At 51.3% G+C, this 20,058-nt stretch overlaps 1 protein-coding gene across 1 annotated transcript; it reads left to right on the plus strand.

The window, feature by feature from the left end:
• The first annotated feature begins 814 nt into the window (after positions 1-814).
• On the plus strand, positions 815-18,214 carry LOC105481986 (dual specificity phosphatase 4). The gene is made up of 4 exons (XM_011741784.3): positions 815-1,766; positions 11,150-11,295; positions 12,885-13,104; positions 13,972-18,214. The coding sequence occupies exons 1-4, from the start codon at positions 1,334-1,336 to the stop codon at positions 14,355-14,357; spliced, it is 1,185 nt and encodes a 394-aa protein (XP_011740086.1). The 5' UTR covers positions 815-1,333; the 3' UTR covers positions 14,358-18,214.
• Positions 18,215-20,058: the final 1,844 nt, after the last annotated feature.

The raw sequence follows: 20,058 nt of genomic DNA on the forward strand, positions 1-20,058 counted from the left end.
GAAGCGTGGACAGAAATGTAGACGGCTCTCCTCCCTCGGAACACCATTCCGGCAATTAATGCCTCCCTTTGGGTCGTAAAGCAACAAACCCCACACCTCACTCGGATCCTGGGCTTCGGGCGGGAGGACTTTCTCTTTCATCTTCCAAGCAGGGGGTTGCCCACGTTCCTGAGGAAGCTATAAAACTGATTTAATGGCTTTCGATGAAAATCGATCACGCTAATACAAACTACGTCTCAGGAATCACATTTTCAGAAAGGACTGGCCGTGTCGAAAGCGCATGGGGAGTCTGGGGCTAGGAGGTGCCAGGCCCCGCCGGGTGGGCAGCGGCGCTCTGGTCCCCTCTCCACTTGGGTACCCAGGAGAGACCTGCGGGGCTGTCACGCTGGGAAGCGCGAAGGTGCAAAGGGATGAAAGCTCAAACCCGAGCCCCGGCCTCCTCAGCCGGCTATATTCCTTTGACACCGCCCGCCTAGCGGCGAGGTGTAGCGGCGGCACAGGTGCCGGTGTCGGGTTGGAGGCGCGGCGCAGCCTGGGCCAGCGGGCAGACAGCGAAAGGCGCCGCGCGCTCCATTCACAAAGTCCAGGCGCTGCCTGCAGCTCGCGGCGGGTCGGAGGCCGCCTCGCTCTTCCTCTCCGCCTCGGTTTTATGAATGGGCCTGGCGGCGAGCACCCGGCGCCCTGTTTACTCCGCTCTTTGTGACGTCGAGTTCCCGTGACCAGGAGTCAGCGGCCGCGCTCCATTCAAGCTCCGGGGAGGGGGTGGGAGGAGGGGCCCGGAGGGGGCGGGGAAGTCAGCGCGGGGGACGGGGGAGGGCGCCGAGCCCGGAATGGAACGGGGCGGGGCCTGGCGGGGTAGTACCTAGCGCCCCCTCCCCCGGGAGCGCGGAGGAGCATTAATAAATCTCTAAGCCTAGGAGGAAACTCTGGCTGGGGTAGTGCGCGGCGCGCCGGGGGAGCGTGGGGAGCGGCAGCGCCTGCGCCGGTGGCGACAGGAGCCGCGCGACCGGCAAAAATACACGGGAGGCAGCCGCCGAAGAGAGTCCGCGGTCCTCTCCCGTAAACACACTCTCCTCCACCGCCGCCTTCCCCTCCGCGCTGCGCGCCGCCCGGCTGGGCACCCGAGGCCGCTCCAACTGCTATGTGACCGCGAGGCTGCGGGAGGAAGGGGACAGGGGAGAAGAGGCTCGCCCCCGGGAGCCCCTGAGGACCAAGTTTGCGGCCACTTCTGCGGGCGTCCCTTCTTAGCTCTCGCCCGCTTCTTCCTGCAGCCTAGGTGGCCCGGGTGCCCTTCTCTTCCTCGCGCGCCCAGCCGCCTCGGTTCCCGGTGACCATGGTGACGATGGAGGAGCTGCGGGAGATGGACTGCAGCGTGCTCAAAAGGCTGATGAACCGGGACGAGAACGGCGGCGGCGCAGGCGGCAGCGGCAGCCACGGGGCCCTGGGGCTGCCGAGCGGCGGCAAGTGCCTGCTGTTGGACTGCAGACCGTTCCTGGCGCACAGCGCGGGCTACATCCGAGGCTCGGTCAACGTGCGCTGCAACACCATCGTGCGGCGGCGAGCTAAGGGCTCCGTGAGCCTGGAGCAGATTCTGCCCGCGGAGGAGGAGGTGCGTGCCCGCTTGCGCTCCGGCCTCTACTCGGCGGTCATCGTCTACGACGAGCGCAGCCCGCGCGCCGAGAGCCTCCGTGAGGACAGCACCGTGTCGCTGGTGGTGCAGGCACTGCGCCGTAACGCCGAGCGCACTGACATCTGCCTGCTCAAAGGTAAACGCGGGCTCCGGGCGCTAGCTGGAGGGGAAATGGAGGGGGTCTTGGCGGCCTGCACCTTATTGGCACGGGAAGGAGTCCCCGGCGAGATTCGTAGTTGCGGGGATCCCCGCGCGCCCTTTTGTGTGTTGGTGTGTACGGGTTTGCGAGGTTTCTGTGCAAGTGAGAGCTTCAAGTCCTCAGGGACAGTGCGGACGGGTTCCCCCGCTCACCTGCAATTCCGCACCGTCCTAGCGAGGCCCCGTTTATTGAGACTAACGGTCCTGGCCTCGAGCATGAAGCGGCCACTCTGCGCGGCCCATCTTGAGTCCCGGGAACAGTTCCCAAGTACCACGGGGCGCGTGGGGACAAGATAGGCCTGTTGGTTTTGCTTGCCAGGGCCCTGCACTGAGCCGGACCTGGAGAATCAGAGAGGTGGGGAAAAGGGTGAAGAGGGGTGGGCGCCGAGGTACAATTGGCCCTGCCAGTTTCACTGAAAACAAGACCCTGGTAATGCAGAAAGGAGATTGGGTTGCACACACCGTGTAGAGAGATCTGTATCTGCGTTCCCGCTGCCCAACTCCGAGCTCAGCTTGGAAGGTGGCCAATTCCCGTCCCGGGCTAGATCCAGGCTCTGGGAGCGGGAGGCTGGAGGACTGGGTATCTGGGGGACGCCGGGCGGAACCGGTCCTCTAGCTCCTGCAAATCCGGGCAGCGGACAATGACCACCTTTTGTTCAGCCCGGATTTTCGACTATCTGATGGCGGCGCGTGCCGGATTTTAGCGAGCCCTGGCGAAACTCTTGGCGGCGGGGCTGTCTTGTCACATTTGTAGTCAGACATCCCGGAAAAATCGCGTGCCGTCCGAATCCCTGGAGGGATCGGGGGCCCGCCACACCTGCAGGGCCGGGTGGGTCCGCGGCCTTCGGGCTAGGGAGCGGGCAGGGCGCGTGGGGTCCGGGCGCTCCCTGCCGCGCTGCGCCCCCCGCCTCCCGCAGCCGCATTCCGCGCATTCTTTCGTGCGGGTCGGGTCTGCGCTTCCGAGCCGGGGAGGCATTTCGGACCCCCCCACACCCCATCAAAGAGCCGCTCCTCCCCCTGCAGGCGCCTTCGCCGCCTCCCTCTTTTCCTTTCCTTTCCTTTCCGCTCCTCTTCCGACCTGTCCACCAGGGAGGAAGGGAGCTGGAGGGGGGCGGAAACCTCTCCCCTCCAAAAAACACAACAAAATTGCTCGGTGCTGAGGAGCCGGGTTCGCCCCTGCCGAACAGCGGGGGGCTTTGTTCTCCGCAGTTGTTTCCTGCCCATTTGACCTGTCAGCTGCTGGGGAAACGCTGCTGTTGACCTTTGGTTGAACTGCTAAGGCGATTTTGCTGATTTTTATTTCTTTTTCCGCGGGGGCCGTCTTTTGCTCCTCCAATTGAGCCCAGTCCCCCTCCCTTCTCCCCAAAGCGCTCCAAGAGAAAGTGCCAGGAAGGGGCTTGTCCCGGAAGTCCTGACCGCTGAGCGGGGCCAGGTCCTGATTAGGCCACCAGGGTGGGCTTCCGCGCCATTGTTTGAGCTTGTCGGCGCTGGTGGGAGAGATGAGGGCAATTCCTCTGGGACGCAAGTCCCCTGGAGTGGCCGGGGCTGGCCGGGATGTTCCCCGCACGGCGCTGCCCTCGAGTCCCCCCGATGGAGAGCGCGGGCGCGCCTTCCTTCGCTGGCCTCCAAACCCGGGACCCGAGAGAACACAGGAGGGCTGGGCTCCAGCCCCACGTGGAGTCTGGGTTTGTTTTGTTGTGTTTTGGTTTCCTTCCTGGAAGAAATCCCGAGGGGACCGCTCTAGAGCGGCATCTCCGGGACCTCGTCCCTTGGGCTTCCGGGGTTGCAGCCACTTAGGCCCCGCTCCCGGGGAAAAAGGGATTATTTTTTAAGGTTTATTCCCAGGGCGCGCGGCATTTCCCTGTCCCTCGTGAATCCCGTTGAGAGTCCACCTCCCCAACCTCCTCCGTTTCCTCAGCCAAACCGATTCGAAGCCCTGGAGACTCTGGGCGAGGCTAGGGACTGGGTGGGATAGGCCTCTTGGTAAAATGACAGCCCTCCGGTGTGTGGTGAGGTGCCTGGCCAACGGAAGAGAAGTATTTTAAAGGGCTGTTTCCTCCTGGAGCCTGCACTGCCTCTCGTAGTCGGCCCCGATGCGGGCAGGGAGGATCATCTTCGGCATCGCCAGGTGGACATCCTTGCAGATGGAGGTGTGCAGGCCTGGGCCACAGATCAGCTTCGGTCTCTTCTGGAATAGCCCCTCCTCCCCTGCCCCCTGTAACCAGAAGTTCAGCTTCTACTTCACAAGCAAAGGGAGCTTGCCCTTGGAAGCAAGCACTTAAAATTGAGAGGTGGGGGAAATCTTCCAGCTTGCTCTGTAGTGGTGATGAACATCTTTGAGGTTAATTGGGCCCTATTCGTTTTAGCTTAGCTGATTTTGACATATGTGTTCAGCAGAGGCCATCTTTAACCCAGTTCCTCTTCCTTGCCCTCTAATGGAAAGCATCCCTAGAGAGGTCAGAAGGAAAAAGTCAGTATCTGCTCCCACAGCTCTGCGGGTAGGGGCTGGGGAAGGAAATCAAGGTGTCTCCCAGGTCTCCAGATACACCTCCCTTCCGTGCCTGGAAGCCAGTGCAGTGGATCAAATGTGGTTTCCCGGGAGGGGGCTCTGGGGCAGAGACCTAAAGAGGAATTTTGAGAAGCAAAGGAAGAAAAAGCTCCTTAGATTATCTCTAGTAAATGCCTTAATTGATGAAGGATTGTAGAATTTGTTTCCTACTGGAGTTGTTCATTTTATTTTCCAGTGAGGGAATTTATGTATGTCTCATTTCATGTGTGCCTGTGCATGTCTGTAGAGCAGGACAGGAAGCCAGTGGAAGGCCTGAGGGTTGGTGTCTGCCATTCTTGGAGGGGTTAGGGGAAGCAGTAAAAGCAACAGAATATTTTCAGAAGTGATAGTAGCATTCCCAGCCAAAGCTAGCTAATTGTCTTAATTAATTGTATTTTAAAATTCAGTTTTTCTATTTCTGCCACGTTGAGGGGTTACTTCACGTTGAATTGGTTACTCCACGCAGGTGGCAGGAGGTAAACTTCGCTTAATATCAATAAAGTACAGCCTAGCCTTAACACTTCCTCGATTACCCGACTTTTGCTAAAAGCAATAACGAAAAATCTAATGTTTTCTATCTTTGCTAGTAAAGGAATTCCAGTGGGGTAACTTTTAAAAAACTCATTTAAAATCCTGTAAGGCATTTTTAGGGTCAGTTTGGAAATTTTAGTTTTTCAGATTTTATCACAATACATTTGTTGAAATCCCTTTCTCTCTCATTCATAAATCCTTGGATTAGAGTTTGAGACTCCCCTGGTCATTAGAGAAAGACAAAAAGAGCTTTTGCTTGCCTTATTCTTTGCCTTTAATAACTCCAAATAACAAAACAGTCTGTTATGCAAAAAGATTTCAGGTATAAAAACATTGCCTTCCTTTCCACCTACCCAAAACTTCCCTCAGCCTTTGTCAGTTCTTATTTAAAAGCTGTCGTGGAGCTGTCTGAGAAATGGGGAAGATCATCTAGTTATTTCAGTTTCTCCTTCCACTCACCCTATAGTACCCGATAGCCTCCAATAGCCCAGGGCCTGACCATACAGTCCCTGATATTACCCTTTCTGTAGAAAACAGTCACTAAGGCCAATGATGAATGTGGGGGAAGAGGGGCACACTTAACAGCTCTGGAAACTCTGGTGACATTTTTCCATTTTTTTCTCTCTCTACCCCCACCATTGCTATCTCTGTCTTCAGTTCCCCAGGAGGGCAATGGCATCAAACAGCACAGCTCTGGGGGATGTCAATATTGCATACCTTTTCTACCTAAAGGGAAAGTGACTAGCTTTTCTGCTTCCAAATATAATAGCCTTTCTGATAGCAAATACGGTAGCTTTTCTGCTTGCAAATGTAATACAATGCCCATGACAGCCAAGGATTGGAAGTATAAGTGCTAGGCCTTACAGGTAATTTTTAACCCAGATTGTAATTCGTTAAATAATTACAATGAAGCAAACTCACTACCTTGGGCGTCATTTACATTGGATGTCTCCAACTAACAAAAGTAACTAAAGACAGATGCAGGTGAAAATTGAAAGTGAAATTTGACCCTTTAGACCATCACAACTTCCTTGGGCTTATCCTAGGTGCTTATAGGAGAGGTGGGCTCCACCCACAAAAATGGGCTGCTCAGAAAAAGGAGGGAGAGAGAAAAGGTGGCCACTTTACTGAACCAAGAAATTACTTGAAAAAAAAGCAGAACATCTGAAACCAGATAGCTGATTTCCTTACCGGGAGGCAGTTCCCGGCTAACAAAGAGGAAGCACAACGGGAAGAAAAGTTCACTCCAAAGGAAGGCAGTTTGCTGAATATAGCAGATCGCCCAGGAGGACTGGGAGAGACTGCAAACCAGTTCGAGCCCCCAGCATGGCGTTAGGTGTCAGCCAGCTGGCAGGAAGGTCCAGGTGTCTGTGTTCAGAGTCTCAAGGTGAGAAGTTCACTTAGTTGGATTTTAAATACAGCTCAACATTTACGTCGGTGCTTACAAAGTCAACACTCACCTAAAGTAGAGTTCCCAAAGGCAAATGGCCTTCAAACAACCCCAGACTTTCTTGCAGGAGCATGACTTTTCTGGCAAGAGCAAGGCCATGAGCCCTGCCTGGGATCTGGCACTATTCTGAGTGTTGGGGCGTAATGGGGGAAAAGTGGCAGCCACGTTAAGATCCATGATCAAGGCCGGGCGTCGTGGCTCACGCCTGCAATCCTAGCAGTTTGAGAGACGGAGGCAGGCAGATCACTTAAGGCCAGGGCAACGTGGCAAACTTGGTCTCTACAAAAAATATAAAAATTAGCCAGGCGAGGTGGCATGTTTCTGTATTCTCAGCTACTCAGGAGGCTGAAGCAAGGAGATTGCTTGAGCCCAGGGAAGTAAAGGCTACAGTGAGCCATGATCGTGCCACTGCACTGCAGCCTGGGTGATTGAGTGACAGTGACAGACCCTGTCTGGGGGAAAAAAAAGATCCATGACCATAGTCACCACCAAAGGACATCTTCCCCATCACAAATCACATTAACAGTGCTATTATGGTGATATTATCAGCGCTACATCAATCTGCCCTTTTTAAAGTACTTTTACATACATTATCTCCTACTCCTGCAAGGGATGGGGGAGTGGGGGGAGAGCTTCTGATGAGGGGTCCTCATTTCCACTAAACTTTGAAAATTGCCTTCCTGTATGAGGATGTGAGGAGGAGGAGGCACGGCAGAGTTGAACTGTAGATAGAGTTATTCTTCAAGTAAGTCTGATGAAAATCACACTCTTTTTTTCTTCCAGACTTTAAAATTATAAAATAAAGGTGATAAAATGAGAGATTTAGGAATAGAAAATATATTCTTGAATAAGAACATGGGAAAAACAGGTTGAAATTAGTAAGAAACCTGTTATGGAATTACATTCAGTAGGACACAGACACGTTCAATACATTCATTTCATACCTTCAAAGGACGTAGGAGAAACAGAATTCATTCATTCAGAATGGCACATCTGATAATGGAATTATTCAGAAGATAGAAATGCAGCATTTAGGCACCTGCTGCTTCAGAGCTGGCAAAACTGACCCGCAAATAAGTAGATCCTGGATATTTAGAAGCACAGGATACCGGAACTTAAAGATCATTATAATAATAAATTCTTACATTTTGAGAGTGGGAAAAACCAGAGTTGAGGAGGGAACATACTTGTCCAAGTTCCACAACTCGAGTTGGACTTCACCTGGATCTGTCTCCACTTCTCCTTGCACACCTGCTAGGGGCACGGGATGGAGCCCTGCCCCTTTGTAGACAATGAAAAGAAGCTTTCGCTTTCATGATTTTCTTGGGATAAAACTTGGTGATCTAAATCTAGCTCTTGAAAGAGCTGTGACTATGGTACTTGCATGGATTTGGGGATGGATAGGAGGGACTGAGTGGAAGTAGCCTTAGAATAATCTTTTTTTGACCCCGCCTACAGTAAGAAACGCATTTTAATTTATATCGTGACCCAGGAGAGGGATACATGCACATCTGAAAAAATGTTCCATGAAATGATATCCTCTTTAAGGGTAATACATCCTCCTAATTCCTATTCTATTGTATTCAGTTTTTAAAATGTGGGTCATGACTCTTTAATGACAGCCTGGATTAGGAAAGCAATGGATGGAAGCAGAGTTTGGTGAAATACCAGCAGTGCCCTATTTGGATCAGTTCTGTCTTTGCATGAAAAGTCTGTCTTCACTTGAGGAAACCAGCAGGCACTGCCCCCTGGAGAAGGGCCCCCCAGGAAGGGATGGAAGGCAGAGGTGGCATAGATTGACACCCAGAGATGACTTACTGGGTCTTGGCCCTGTGGGAGGTGGACTTGAGCAGCTTCTTCCACCGATGGATAAATGCTAACTTGCATGCATCCTCCCGCGTCACCTTCACTGTGTCCTCAGGGCTCCACCAACCCAGAGCATATCGTTCTCACCCACGAGTGCTGGCCTGAGTGCAGCCCAGAGCTCACCAAAAGGGACTCCCTTTAGTGTGGCATCTTGTGACAACCAGCCACAGACCCCCAAAAGCTGGCGACCATTGTTAGGGACGAGAACCTTCCAGTGCTCCTGCCCCTTGAGCGAATTTGCTTCTTCACCTTGTTCCTTTTTGCTTGTTCTTTAAAACTCCCCCAGAGGAAACTGACTTTCCTGTAATCATTTTTCTGCTGCCTTCTAATGGTGCCTTTTCCAAACAGTTGTGATCAGCCTGGGGGAGATGTCGAACGGCCCCCTCAGGCCAGATCTAGCCTGTTTCCCACGTAATGGGTCACGTTGGCACTCCCTGCCTCCCACACCACTCTGTGGCCAGCAGCCGACTCCAGGTCCCTGAGAAGGGTTCTGCTGAGTGGCAGCAATGGCCATGCCTGGGAGAGAAGATGGAACCCTTCCTCTTTCTTCACTATGAGGTCTGGAGGTCTCCCGAAACCAGGAGACAGGTTTGTGGGAGAGCAGGCTGTCAAATGTGCAGTACCTTACCAGCATTACCCCCATCCCCTGGTTCCTCTTTGGCCTTTGAGGATCTCTGCTGAGGGTACCCAAGGGCACCCCTCCATGTAGGCACCGGGAAGGGAAAACTTCCTAATCTGTCTCCCTGATGCAAGGCACAGAGCCTGGCTGTTGGAACCAGTCCTCAAAGGCCTCTGTGCAGGGGACTTTCATCACCTCTTACAGACAAGGAGGAGGCTCTGAGAGGTTCAGGAGGGCCGGGCTGCACAGCTGATAAATGCTCCGAGTGGGGTGCAACCTCGTAGCAGAGCCTGTGCCCTTTCCAGAACTTCACTCCAGTGCCCTGTTCCATACCCTCAGCAATGAGGACAACATCCTCTAAGCCGCTCTGGGCTCTTCCTGCTTCTCCAGCCCTGAAGGTCGCTCTGCTCTGTGACCATGGGGCCTGCCCTGGCACTCCTGGGCCACCCAACCATTCACTTTCACGTGCAGGCGACAGCTTGTCTGTCTTGGTGGTGAGTTTTTGCAGGACACCACCTGTGTCTAACATGTCGTTTAAAAATGTGTTTTAATAGCTCAGATTATGTAATAGACACAAAAGGATCACGTAGTTAGAATTTTTGCAAATCCTAGAGAAGTATATAGAGTAACAAGTGATGGCTTGGGATACAAGTGCTCAACCACTGTTAATGAATGGGTTTCCCTTCCACTTTCTCCAAAAGGGAGCATGGACGGAAGTTTCCCATCACTGAGGCCCCTGAGGGACTTCAGCTGCAGACAGATATTTCCTCCCTCTCTCCCCATCCTCTAATTACTGCATTTTGGGCAGCAGTGATGGCAGCCGAATAAGGAAAGGGGTTTATGATGGGAGGGAGGGGGTGCTTCTGTGATGAGGTGGCTGCCGAGGCCACCAGCATGACCGAGGCTGGCGGTACCAGCCCTGCCAGCAGGTTTTCCATCCAGGGAGGCTGGTCACTGTGACTCAGCAGGAACAAGGGCCTGTGACCAGAGAGAGATCCATTTATATCCTGAGGGAGGGAGAGGAGGGGAATAGAGAAGCCTCCGGTCAGAGGGGAAAAAATGTACACCCTGTTTCTATAAGCCTTATGATGTGGTAGAGAACCGTTTCCTTCCTCTCAGTAGGAAGCAGTCTTTAGGGTTGGGATTTGGGGCAAGTGACTGACTCACCATCACATGTCTGCACATTGGAAAATTTCTATGAATGGCCCTAGGGCACAGAGGTCCTACGTCACTGTCACGAAGATCGCAAAGGTAGCGACATCCGGGACCGTTGGCCAACTTGTCATTGGAGTCAGTTGAATGGGTCTGTTGGAATGGCGGTTCTCCAACGCACAGGCCCTACTGAATCAATCAAATCCATTTCTGGCCCTACCGAAACTGCAAAATAAAAATAAAAGCAGGGCCATACATTGATAGCACTGTGAATTGGAAGTTGGCCGCAAAAGGAAGTCCCAGAGATCACAAGAAAGCCAGAGATAGGGCTTGAAAGGTTGTCTTTTTGGAAGGCCTCCCTGTGGCCTCTCCCTGAATCCCACCCGCCTCCACCCCTCCTGAATAGGAGCACCCACCCTATCCCAGCTCAGCTGGCCATTTATCTTCTTCTTCTTCTTCTCTTTTTATTTAAAAGATCTCCCTTCTCTGGAAGATGACCCCACAGATAACCATTCCAGGGCTTACCCACTCTCAGGTCAGGAAATCCTTCCTTGCCCCAAACGTGCATGTAGCATGAGGGATTTATTTAGATTTCAGCCCGTTTTCTCTTGTTCTGGCCTCTTGGTGACAGAACAGCTGTTCATGAGGATGTGCAATGGGCATCTGCTCCCTTACTGAGATCCAGAAGAGTTTGTGCCAGGGTCATTTTTTTTTCCCTTCTTTCTCACATCGGAGAACCTCCCCCGAGGAAGGGCTGGAATCGGGGGTGGCAGGTGTCTCTACAGGTGCTTAGTGTCCTTGGAATCCCAGCGTGACCTTCTCTTCTTTGTTTTGTGATTGCCCTGAGGAGCTACTCCGCAGAGTCCCTTCTGCACATCCCCTGCACGTCTTCCTTTGTATGTCTTCCTCTCTAACCCAGGTCTTGTCCGTAAAGCTTATCCTTCCAGCTTTGCTGCAGTCCTGGCGAGTGTGTCCTCTGCATCTCTGGAAACCGCTCCATGGCCATTCTCTAGGTCCACAGCGCCACCCAGTGGCCAATAGGGAGCACTCCAGCCTCTGCCTTTCCAAGCAGCCCGCCTGAGTCTGTAGGAGTCAAGTTCATTCTGACTTCTGCTGGCTTAGTGACCCCATTAACCTGAGCTTTCTCCTTTACAGGTGGCTATGAGAGGTTTTCCTCCGAGTACCCAGAATTCTGTTCTAAAACCAAGGCCCTGGCAGCCATTCCACCCCCGGTTCCTCCCAGTGCCACAGAGCCCTTGGACCTGGGCTGCAGCTCCTGCGGGACCCCACTACACGACCAGGTAGACTCGGGGGGCAGCGCTTGGAAGTGGGGGGCAGGGCAGCGTAGGGGCCAAGGGATGCCTTCTTTTCAGAATTACAAAGGTGTTTTTTGTCTTTGCTTTTGAGACAGTCTTGCTCTGTCACCCAGGAGTGCAGTGGTGTGATCATAGCTCACTGCAGCCTCGAACTCCTGGGTTCAAGGGATCCTCCCTGGTAGCTGGGACTACAGGTGATGCTACCATGCCTGGCTAATTTTAAAAGTTTCTTGGTAGAGACAGGGAGTCTTGCTTTGTTGCCCAGGCTGGTCTTGAACTCCTGGCCTCAAGTGATCCTCCTGCTTTGGCCTCCCAAAGTGTCGGGATCATAGGGGTGAGCCACCACATCCAATCCTGAGATTTTTTTTAAGTCTTTGAATGTTATACCTCAATTTGGGGAGAATGCGGTGAACCCTGAGTATTGGGGTGGGATGTTTGGTAGGGCCCATTTACTCCTTGGAAATCTTCCCCTTCTCTCTCTAAATATTCTCCTAAGAAAACATTCTAAAGACACGACTCCCTGGCTTGACCTCTAGCGTGGTGTGTGGACAAGTGAGGAGGCCTCCAGAAGCCCTGGGGGACCTGCGGTATGGGAAGCTGAGGTCATCCTCCTTTGAAGTAGCAGGCCATGAAATACATCTCAGTCCCCGACAGGCAGGCTGCCCCCATGGATCAGCCAAATGGACACAGATGGTCACCCACCCTCCCTCCAAGAAAACTTGCTTGAGCCACTGTGTTTCTTACAAGCCCACCCTCCAGCCCTTTCAGTTAGATGGACTCTGCTGCCCACATCTCATGTGCTGAATTTAAGCCACCGTTGCCTCATTTTTCCAAGATCCTTTCTCTTGTCTGTGTGGCCAAGAAGGCATCGGCTTATTTACTTATTTTTAGAGACAGAGTCTCACTCTGTTACCCAGACTTGAGTCCTGTGGCGCAATCATAGCTCACTGCAGCTTCAAACTCCTGGGCTCAAATGATCCTCCCATTTCAGCCTCCCAAGCAGCTGGGATTACAGATGTGCACCGTCATGCCAGGTTCATTTTTTGTAGAGACGAGGTCTCACTGTGTTGCCCATGTTGGTCTTGAACTCCTGGCTCACATGATCCTCCCACCTCAGCCTCCTAAAGTGCTGGGATTACAGGCGTGAGCCACTGCACACCTGTTTCTGATATGCCCAGTGAATACATATCCAACCAAATAAGTATCTAAACCACACAGCAAGTGGCTTGATGATTAGCAGATACAAACTCAGTGTCACAGATGGTGCCATAAGGCCAGCATTGTCCTGCCACTTCTTTGCCATGGGTGAGGTGGGCTGCAGAAGAGTCCCACAAGACTTTACCTGCCCCGGTCTTCCTGCCCACAAGTAGAGAGCAAAGGCTGGGGAAGTCCCACTGGGCCCATCACCCCTCCAGGAGCTCCAGGAGGCTACAGGGGGAGCCTGGGAGGGCCAGGCTAGCAGGCATTCTCCCCGGGCCTGGAAAGGATAGCTCTTCTTAGACAAGCTTCCACTCCCTGTGCCAGGCACCTTACTCTCATGTCGTTTGGGGGCATTTGTTTCCCTTTCTGCGCAGGGGGGTCCTGTGGAGATCCTTCCCTTCCTCTACCTCGGCAGTGCCTACCATGCTGCCCGGAGAGACATGCTGGACACCCTGGGCATCACAGCTCTGTTGAATGTCTCCTCGGACTGCCCAAACCACTTTGAAGGACACTATCAGTACAAGTGCATCCCGGTGGAAGATAATCACAAGGCTGACATCAGCTCCTGGTTCATGGAAGCCATAGAGTACATCGGTAGGCTGGCCCTGCTCTCAGGTTCCTGGGTCCAAGGGCTGGTGGGAACGATGAGAAGGAACCCCTGTAAGCCTGGGTTGAGGGTGGACATGGGAGGCACTGAATCCAAGGATCCCCATTCCCCCTCTCCCTCACTGGGAAGGCTTGCACGTTGGATGTTTGGTTGGGAGGAAGGAGGGAAGATGGACCTACACCCAGGCTTAGCTTGCAGAGCCAGGCTTAGCTTGGGTGGCTCCGGTGCCTAGATGGTAAGAGTTTTTGAATGGGGAGGAAGACACAGGGAGCATTGAGTCACAGTTTTTATTTTATTTCTATTTATTTATTTATTTTGAGACAGAGCCTTGCCCAGTCGCCCAGGCTGGAATGCAGTGGTGCCATCTCAGCTCACTGCAGCCTCCGCCTTCTGGGTGCAAGTGATTCTCCTACCTCAGCCTCTGGAGTAGCTGGGACTACAAATGTGCCACCACGCCCAGCTAATTTTTGTATTTTTGTAGAGACAGTTTCATCATATTGCCCAGGCTGGTCTTGAACTCCTGAGCTCAAGTGATCCGCCCACCTTGGCCTCCCAAAGTGCTGGGATTACAGGCTTGAGCCACCACCCTGGACCCTACTGTTTTGTTTCTGCAAATGGAAATCCTTGAACGGATAATGGGATTTAACCTGCTCCAGCATAGTGATTGGAGAAAATAGACCTCAGAATGGGGGGCATTCTGGAGAATCTCCCACATGGGTTTTCTTCCTCCCAAGTCCTTGGTCTAGCATGGCTAGTCCTTCCTTCAGAGCGCCCCACCCTCAGGTGCTGGCCAGTGCCCCTGGTCGGGCGGGGACTGCAGAAACGCGCACTAACCTGTTGAACCCTGTCCCCAGATGCGGTGAAGGACTGCCGCGGGCGCGTGCTGGTGCACTGCCAGGCGGGCATCTCGCGCTCAGCCACCATCTGCCTGGCCTACCTGATGATGAAGAAGCGGGTGAGGCTGGAGGAGGCCTTCGAGTTCGTTAAGCAGCGCCGCAGCATCATCTCGCCCAACTTCAGCTTCATGGGGCAGCTGCTGCAGTTCGAGTCCCAGGTGCTGGCCACGTCCTGTGCCGCGGAGGCCGCCAGCCCCTCGGGACCCCTGCGGGAGCGGGGCAAGACCCCCGCCACCCCCACCTCGCAGTTCGTCTTCAGCTTTCCGGTCTCCGTGGGCGTGCACTCGGCCCCCAGCAGCCTGCCTTACCTGCACAGCCCCATCACCACCTCCCCCAGCTGTTAGAGCTGCCCTGGGGGCCCCAGAACCAGAGCTGGCTCCCAGCAAGGGTAGGACGGGACACATGCGGGCAGAAAGTTGGGACTGAGCAGCTGGGAGCAGGCGACCGAGCTCCTTCCCCATCATTTCTCCTTGGCCCACGACGAGGCCAGCCAGAATGGCAATAAGGACTCCGAATACATATTAAAAGCAAACAGAACACTCCAACTTAGAGCAATAACGGCTGCCGCAGCAGCCAGGGAAGACCTTGGTTTGGTTTATGTGTCAGTTTCACTTTTCCGATAGAAATTTCTTACCTCATTTTTTTAAGCAGTAAGGCTTGAAGTGATGAAACCCACAGATCCTAGCAAACGTGCCCAACCAGCTTTACTAAAGGGGGAGGAAGGGAGGGCAAAGGGATGGGAAGACAAGTTTCCCAGAAGTGCCTGGTTCTGTGTGCTTGTCCCTTTGTTGTCGTCGTTGTAGTTACAGGAATTTCATTTTTTAAAAGAAATCTTCAAGGGTGTGGTTTTCATTTCTCAGTCACCAACAGGTGAATATTTACGCTTAATAATAAAGTATTTATTAAGACTTTCTTCAGAGTATGTAAGTACAAGAAGTCTAGTGACAGTGGATTTAGAATATATTTATGTTGATGTCAAACAGCTGAGCGCGGTAGCATGCAGATGTCAAAGCAGTTAGGAAGTAAATGGTGTCTTGTAGATACGTGCAAGGTAACGTGATGAGCAACTTGCATTAATTGCCACTGAGAAGCAGGCAGGGTGGGTGGGAGGAGGAAGAAAGGAAAGGATTAGGTTTGAATTGCCTTTTAAAAAAAAAAGAGAGAGGATCTCACTATGTTGCCCAGGCTGGTCTCAAACTCTTGGGCTCAAGAGATCCTCCCCCCTCAGCCTCCTGAGTAGCTGGGACTGCAGGCGTTTGTCATCATGACCAATGTGAATTGCTTTTGAAGCTGGTTCCTGGGCACCAGCTAGGCCACTGAAGCAATTTTAGACCACAGTAAGTCAAGCTTTTTTCTCTCCAATGATCACTGGGTGATTGGAGCATTTTTCGCATAAACCTGCCTAAGACTTGTCTATTGTCTGTGATCAATGCCATATTACACTAAGGTGCTCCTGGAAAATTGGGTGCAGTTCAGATTTTCCTACAGCAAATCATTTGGCAAGGCCAGCCATTGGGGAAACCAGACAACTAGAGATAACCCTGAAATGAATCCTTTTGTAAATTGAAGCACCATCTTTTCCTTTTTGCATAAATTGGAGGTTTTAATTTTCGGGCAGTTACCTGAAGTGAAATATACCAACAATTTCTTGTGTTCTTTAAATTCCTAGTTAAATGAATATTTTCTCGAATCACTATGCTGGAGCAGGCTAAATCCCTCTTTTGAATTGAGAGGGGAGTGGACACCACATTTCAGGTCTCCTCAAAGTGTGGAAGGGCAAGAGAGCATCAGTGAGCTGATTGTGGATTGCTTATATCGGATTCCATTGGTATGAATTTCCCAAACTGGAAACCAAAGCGCCAGGGTGGGGTCGCGGCTGACTGCTGCTGAGCCGGCTGGCCACTGGCTCCCGTGACGTGCATCATGGGTATGCAGGCGCCATTTTGAATCTGTCGTGGGCACGTGGGTGCCATTTTGAATCCTTAGTTCGGCCTTTCTACATGGGGAATGGCTTTGGAGGGAGACACATTTTCTGTGGGGAGGGTTTGGGGGGGAGGGAGGAGGGAACAAGCTACCTGCTAATTTGTTTGTAGTATTGTGGAACAGTCTTGTTATGGAGTGCCCGATTAGAGGTTATTGCAAACTTGTCTAGAAGTGAGAGCATGGTTTTTTTTTTTTTTTAGCCGTTTGAGAGTCTACATCTAATGAACATTCTTGCTCACCCATAAATAATGTCAAGCTTCAATGTTAACGTCACGTTGGGATGCTGTTTCTCATCTGGCATCCTAGACAGGACCAGGTTGGTTACCGTCCCTTCCATGGACCATGAACCTGTGATGGCATCATTCGTCCTGACTTTGCCAAGCTCTGCCTGTGGGCGAGGTCAGAGCTCCCATGGGCAATTTTTAGAAGAGCCAGAGGCTTCCTGCTTCCTCTGGAAATAACAGTTCAGGGTGAAGCATGGAGGGGTTGGGTTCCCAGACAATGGAACCATTTAAAGACAACACCGTTGGACATTCCCACTTTTTCCTTGATTCCTGAAGTCCAGTGGGTTCTGCAGCTGAAAAAGTCCTGGGTCCCAGCAGCAGAGAGACAGGACAGAGGGGATGCTGGGGCGGGGAGGGACGATAACCTGCAGAATGGATTCCATTATTGTAGAACGAGCACACATTTGCCAAAACTGTCCTGCTTTCCCAGACTGGACTCCTGCCATGGGGACAGTTGGAACTCAGGACTAGCTCCAGCGACATCTTTCCTCCCAATTCAAGCCGCCTATCACAATGTCAAAACAGCTATTTATAAAGCCATTTTCTTTGTATTTGATAACAACACGAGTCCCAAAACTTAGAAATAAAATAGGACATTGGCTTGATTGGAAAGAAGGACTTTTAAAAAATTGTTCTTTCATCAGAAGCCTTTTGGATGACTTACAATATCTCTGATGAAGACGCCACCCCAGGGTAAGTCCAAAAGGTCAGTGAGTTTCAATAGGCATGCATCCCTCCCATGAAGGGATTCTGGTGACGGAAACTTTCTGTAATGACAGGAAAGCATTGACACTCATTGTCAACTTTGCTATTACCCATGAAAGGACAGGATGTTCACTGGGTATTCTATAGAGTGAGGAATGCTGCCCATTCCCTCCCAGAATGTCTGGCCCAGGGCTGTGTGTGGAGGAACCCTGGGGGAAATGGACCAAGTTTTCCCACAGAGCAGTATTAGGCTGAAGCGCAGGTGAGCTGGTGACTGGTAGGTCCCAGCTCCATCACTCCCTCCCGAGGCCATTTTGTTTGGTTGCTCATCCAAGCTGGATTCCAGAGAGTTTTCCAATTTGGGAAGCCATGAGAAAAGTTTTTAAATCTTGGGAAGATGGAGAGAGGGAGATAGGATAGTTGACTCCAACATGACAGGAAAAGGCTGGAGATTGGGAATTCACCACCAACCAAGGCTGTAGTACAGCCATGGTTCCACGTTGGAATTACCTGGGGAACTTTCACAATTCTGATAGCCAGGTTCTCCTAGACCAGTTCAACCAATTCTAGGGGGGACTCGGGCATCAGTGTGTTTCGTAGCTCCCCAGGTGGTGTCCCTGTGCATCCAAGCTTGGGAAACTGCCATGCTTTCTGGATGTCAAGGCGCTGTTGGAGGCTGGGTGTGACAGCACTGAGCCAGATTGTCTTGTGGAAACCACAGCCACGGGTTTGCCACTGGCTCAGCATGGCCTCACCACCAGTCCCAGTCTGGCTGAGGAACAAGATGGTTTCTCTTGGGAGTTCCTGAGTGGAGCACCCTTCCAGGCGTTTTGAAAGCCAGCTGATCTGTGGATCCTTGTTAAGGGACTCTACAGTGTTTGGGTATTGATGTTTTTCCTTGAGACTGTCTTGTCCATCAATAAAGATGGAGGATGTCTCCTCTTTGAACCCCACTTCCCCACCAGTACCCTGTCTCCCTTAGAGTTTATGAGTTATTCAAGGAGGAGGCTTCTTAAAGGCAGCAATGCAATTCTTGTAACTTGTGTAAATAGCCCCGTCTTTCAGAGTGATGTCATTTCTACATTTGATATGCCTGTATTTCTGTAGGATGTATATAGTTTAGGGGATTTTTTTTGTTTGGTTTTGTTTTTTAGAAGTCAATATGTCTGGTTTTATTTATTGCTTGAAAAAGATCATTTGAAAAAAATAAATACATTTTCAACCACTTCTGGCTTGGTTTAACCTTTCCTTGAAAACTGTTCTGCTGTTACGACTTGGAAGGGGAGGAAAGAACTGCTGGGTCAATTAATAACCTTGCCCACTTAACAGCACAGTGGAGATGGAGTCCATTTGTTTCCCCTCTTTTCTATTTTCTTTTTTTCTTTACAGAGCCCATTTGTTTTCCTTCTTTTCCTTTCTCTTCTTTTCTTTTCCTCTTCTTTTCTTTTCTTTTCTTTCTTTCTTCTTTCTTTCTCTTTCCTTCTCTCTGTGTCCCTTTCCTTTTCTTCTTCTTCTTCTTCTTTTTTTTTTCTTAGACAAGGTCTCACTCTGTCCCCCAGGCTGGAATGCAGTGGCACGATTATAACTCACTGCAACCTTGAACTCCTGGGCTCAAGCAATCCTCCTGCCTCAGCCTGCCAAGTAGCTGGTATTATGGGTGCACACCATCACACCAGGCTAATTTTTTTTTTTTTTGAGATAGCGTGTCACTCTGTCACCCAAACTGGAATGCAGTGACACAATCTCGACTCACCACAATCTGCCTCCCAGGCTCAAGCAATTCTCCTGCCTCAGCCTCCTGAGTAGCTAGGATTATAGGCACATGCCATTATTGCCTGGCTAATGTTTTATTTTTGGTTTTTGTCTTTTTGAGATGGAGTTTCACTGCCCAGACTGGAGTGCAGTGGCACAATCTCAGCTCACTGCACCCTCCATATCCCCAGTTCAAGTTATTTTCCTGCCTCAGCCTCCAGAATAGCTGGGATTACAGGCATGCATCACCATACCTCACTAATTTTGTATTTTTAGTTGAAATAGGGTTTCTCCATGTTGGTCAGGCTGGTCTTGAACTCCCGACCTCAGGTGATCTACCCGCCTCGGCGTCCCAAAGTGCTGGGATTAGAGGCATGAGCCACCATGCCCGGCCTCCACCTGGCTAATTTTTAGTAGAGATGGGGTTTCACCATGTTGTCCAGGCTGGTCTTGAACTCCTGCCCTCAAATGATCCACTCATCTCGGCCTCCTAAAGTGCTGGGATTATAGGTATGAGGCACCGCACCCAGTTTTTTTTTTTTTTTTTTTTAAGAGACATGGTCTCCCTGTGTTGCCCAGGCTGGTCTTGAACTAAACCCAAGCCATCCTCCTGCCTCAGCCTTGCCACCGCACCTAGCATGAACCCCTTTTTGCTCCCTGAACGCTCTTCAAGGCAGGCGAGAGGAGAAGGCTGATACTCATCCCTAAGAGCCTGATTTCGCCACACCGTTCTCCAGTAGCAGAGAGACAAGGAAGAAGTAAATGATGAGAGATAGTACTTCCTCTTAGCCTCTGCTATGTGTCATCACTTAGGCCTTTAACATTGACCTCTCCCACCGAGAAGCCATCATTAGGCCTTTAAGATTGACCTCTCCCACCGAGGAGCCATCATTGTATCCTGTAGTTGGTTGTAATAGAAGAATGCAAAAGGAATGACCACTCCTGGAACACCCCTCCCCATTGGGGAGGAGGTCCCGCGTGTCTCAGAGAATCTGAAGAAATTTTACTGACCTCTTATTCCACTGGGATCATGAAAATGAGCACTATGTATCAAGGCCAGGTTGAAGAAGTAAGCTGATAAAGGTTGTGTCATATGTCAGTGGTACCCCTGGTGCTGATTGTGGATTACTTGTATCAGATTTCATTGGTATGAGTTTCCCAAGCTGGAAACCAAAGGCATTAGTGAACATGCATTCCCACCATATCATGACAATTTAACATTATGGAAGCACTGGCCAGTGTAATTCACAAGGGAGAGAAATGATGTACACAATGTGGAAAGTGGGAGGTCAAATGATTTTCACATGATGTGTGTTAAACA

Source organism: Macaca nemestrina, chromosome 8 (genome assembly GCF_043159975.1).
Source record: "Macaca nemestrina isolate mMacNem1 chromosome 8, mMacNem.hap1, whole genome shotgun sequence".
Lineage (NCBI taxonomy): Eukaryota > Metazoa > Chordata > Mammalia > Primates > Cercopithecidae > Macaca > Macaca nemestrina.

Excerpts from the sequence above, each read along its gene's own strand:
- LOC105481986 (XM_011741784.3), top strand. The coding sequence starts at position 1,334 with ATGGTGACGATGGAGGAGCTGCGGGAGATGGACTGCAGCGTGCTCAAA. Across the intron at positions 1,767-11,149 it reads TGACATCTGCCTGCTCAAAG|GTGGCTATGAGAGGTTTTCC; the intron begins GTAAACGCGGGC and ends TCTCCTTTACAG. Across the intron at positions 13,105-13,971 it reads GGAAGCCATAGAGTACATCG|ATGCGGTGAAGGACTGCCGC; the intron begins GTAGGCTGGCCC and ends CCCTGTCCCCAG.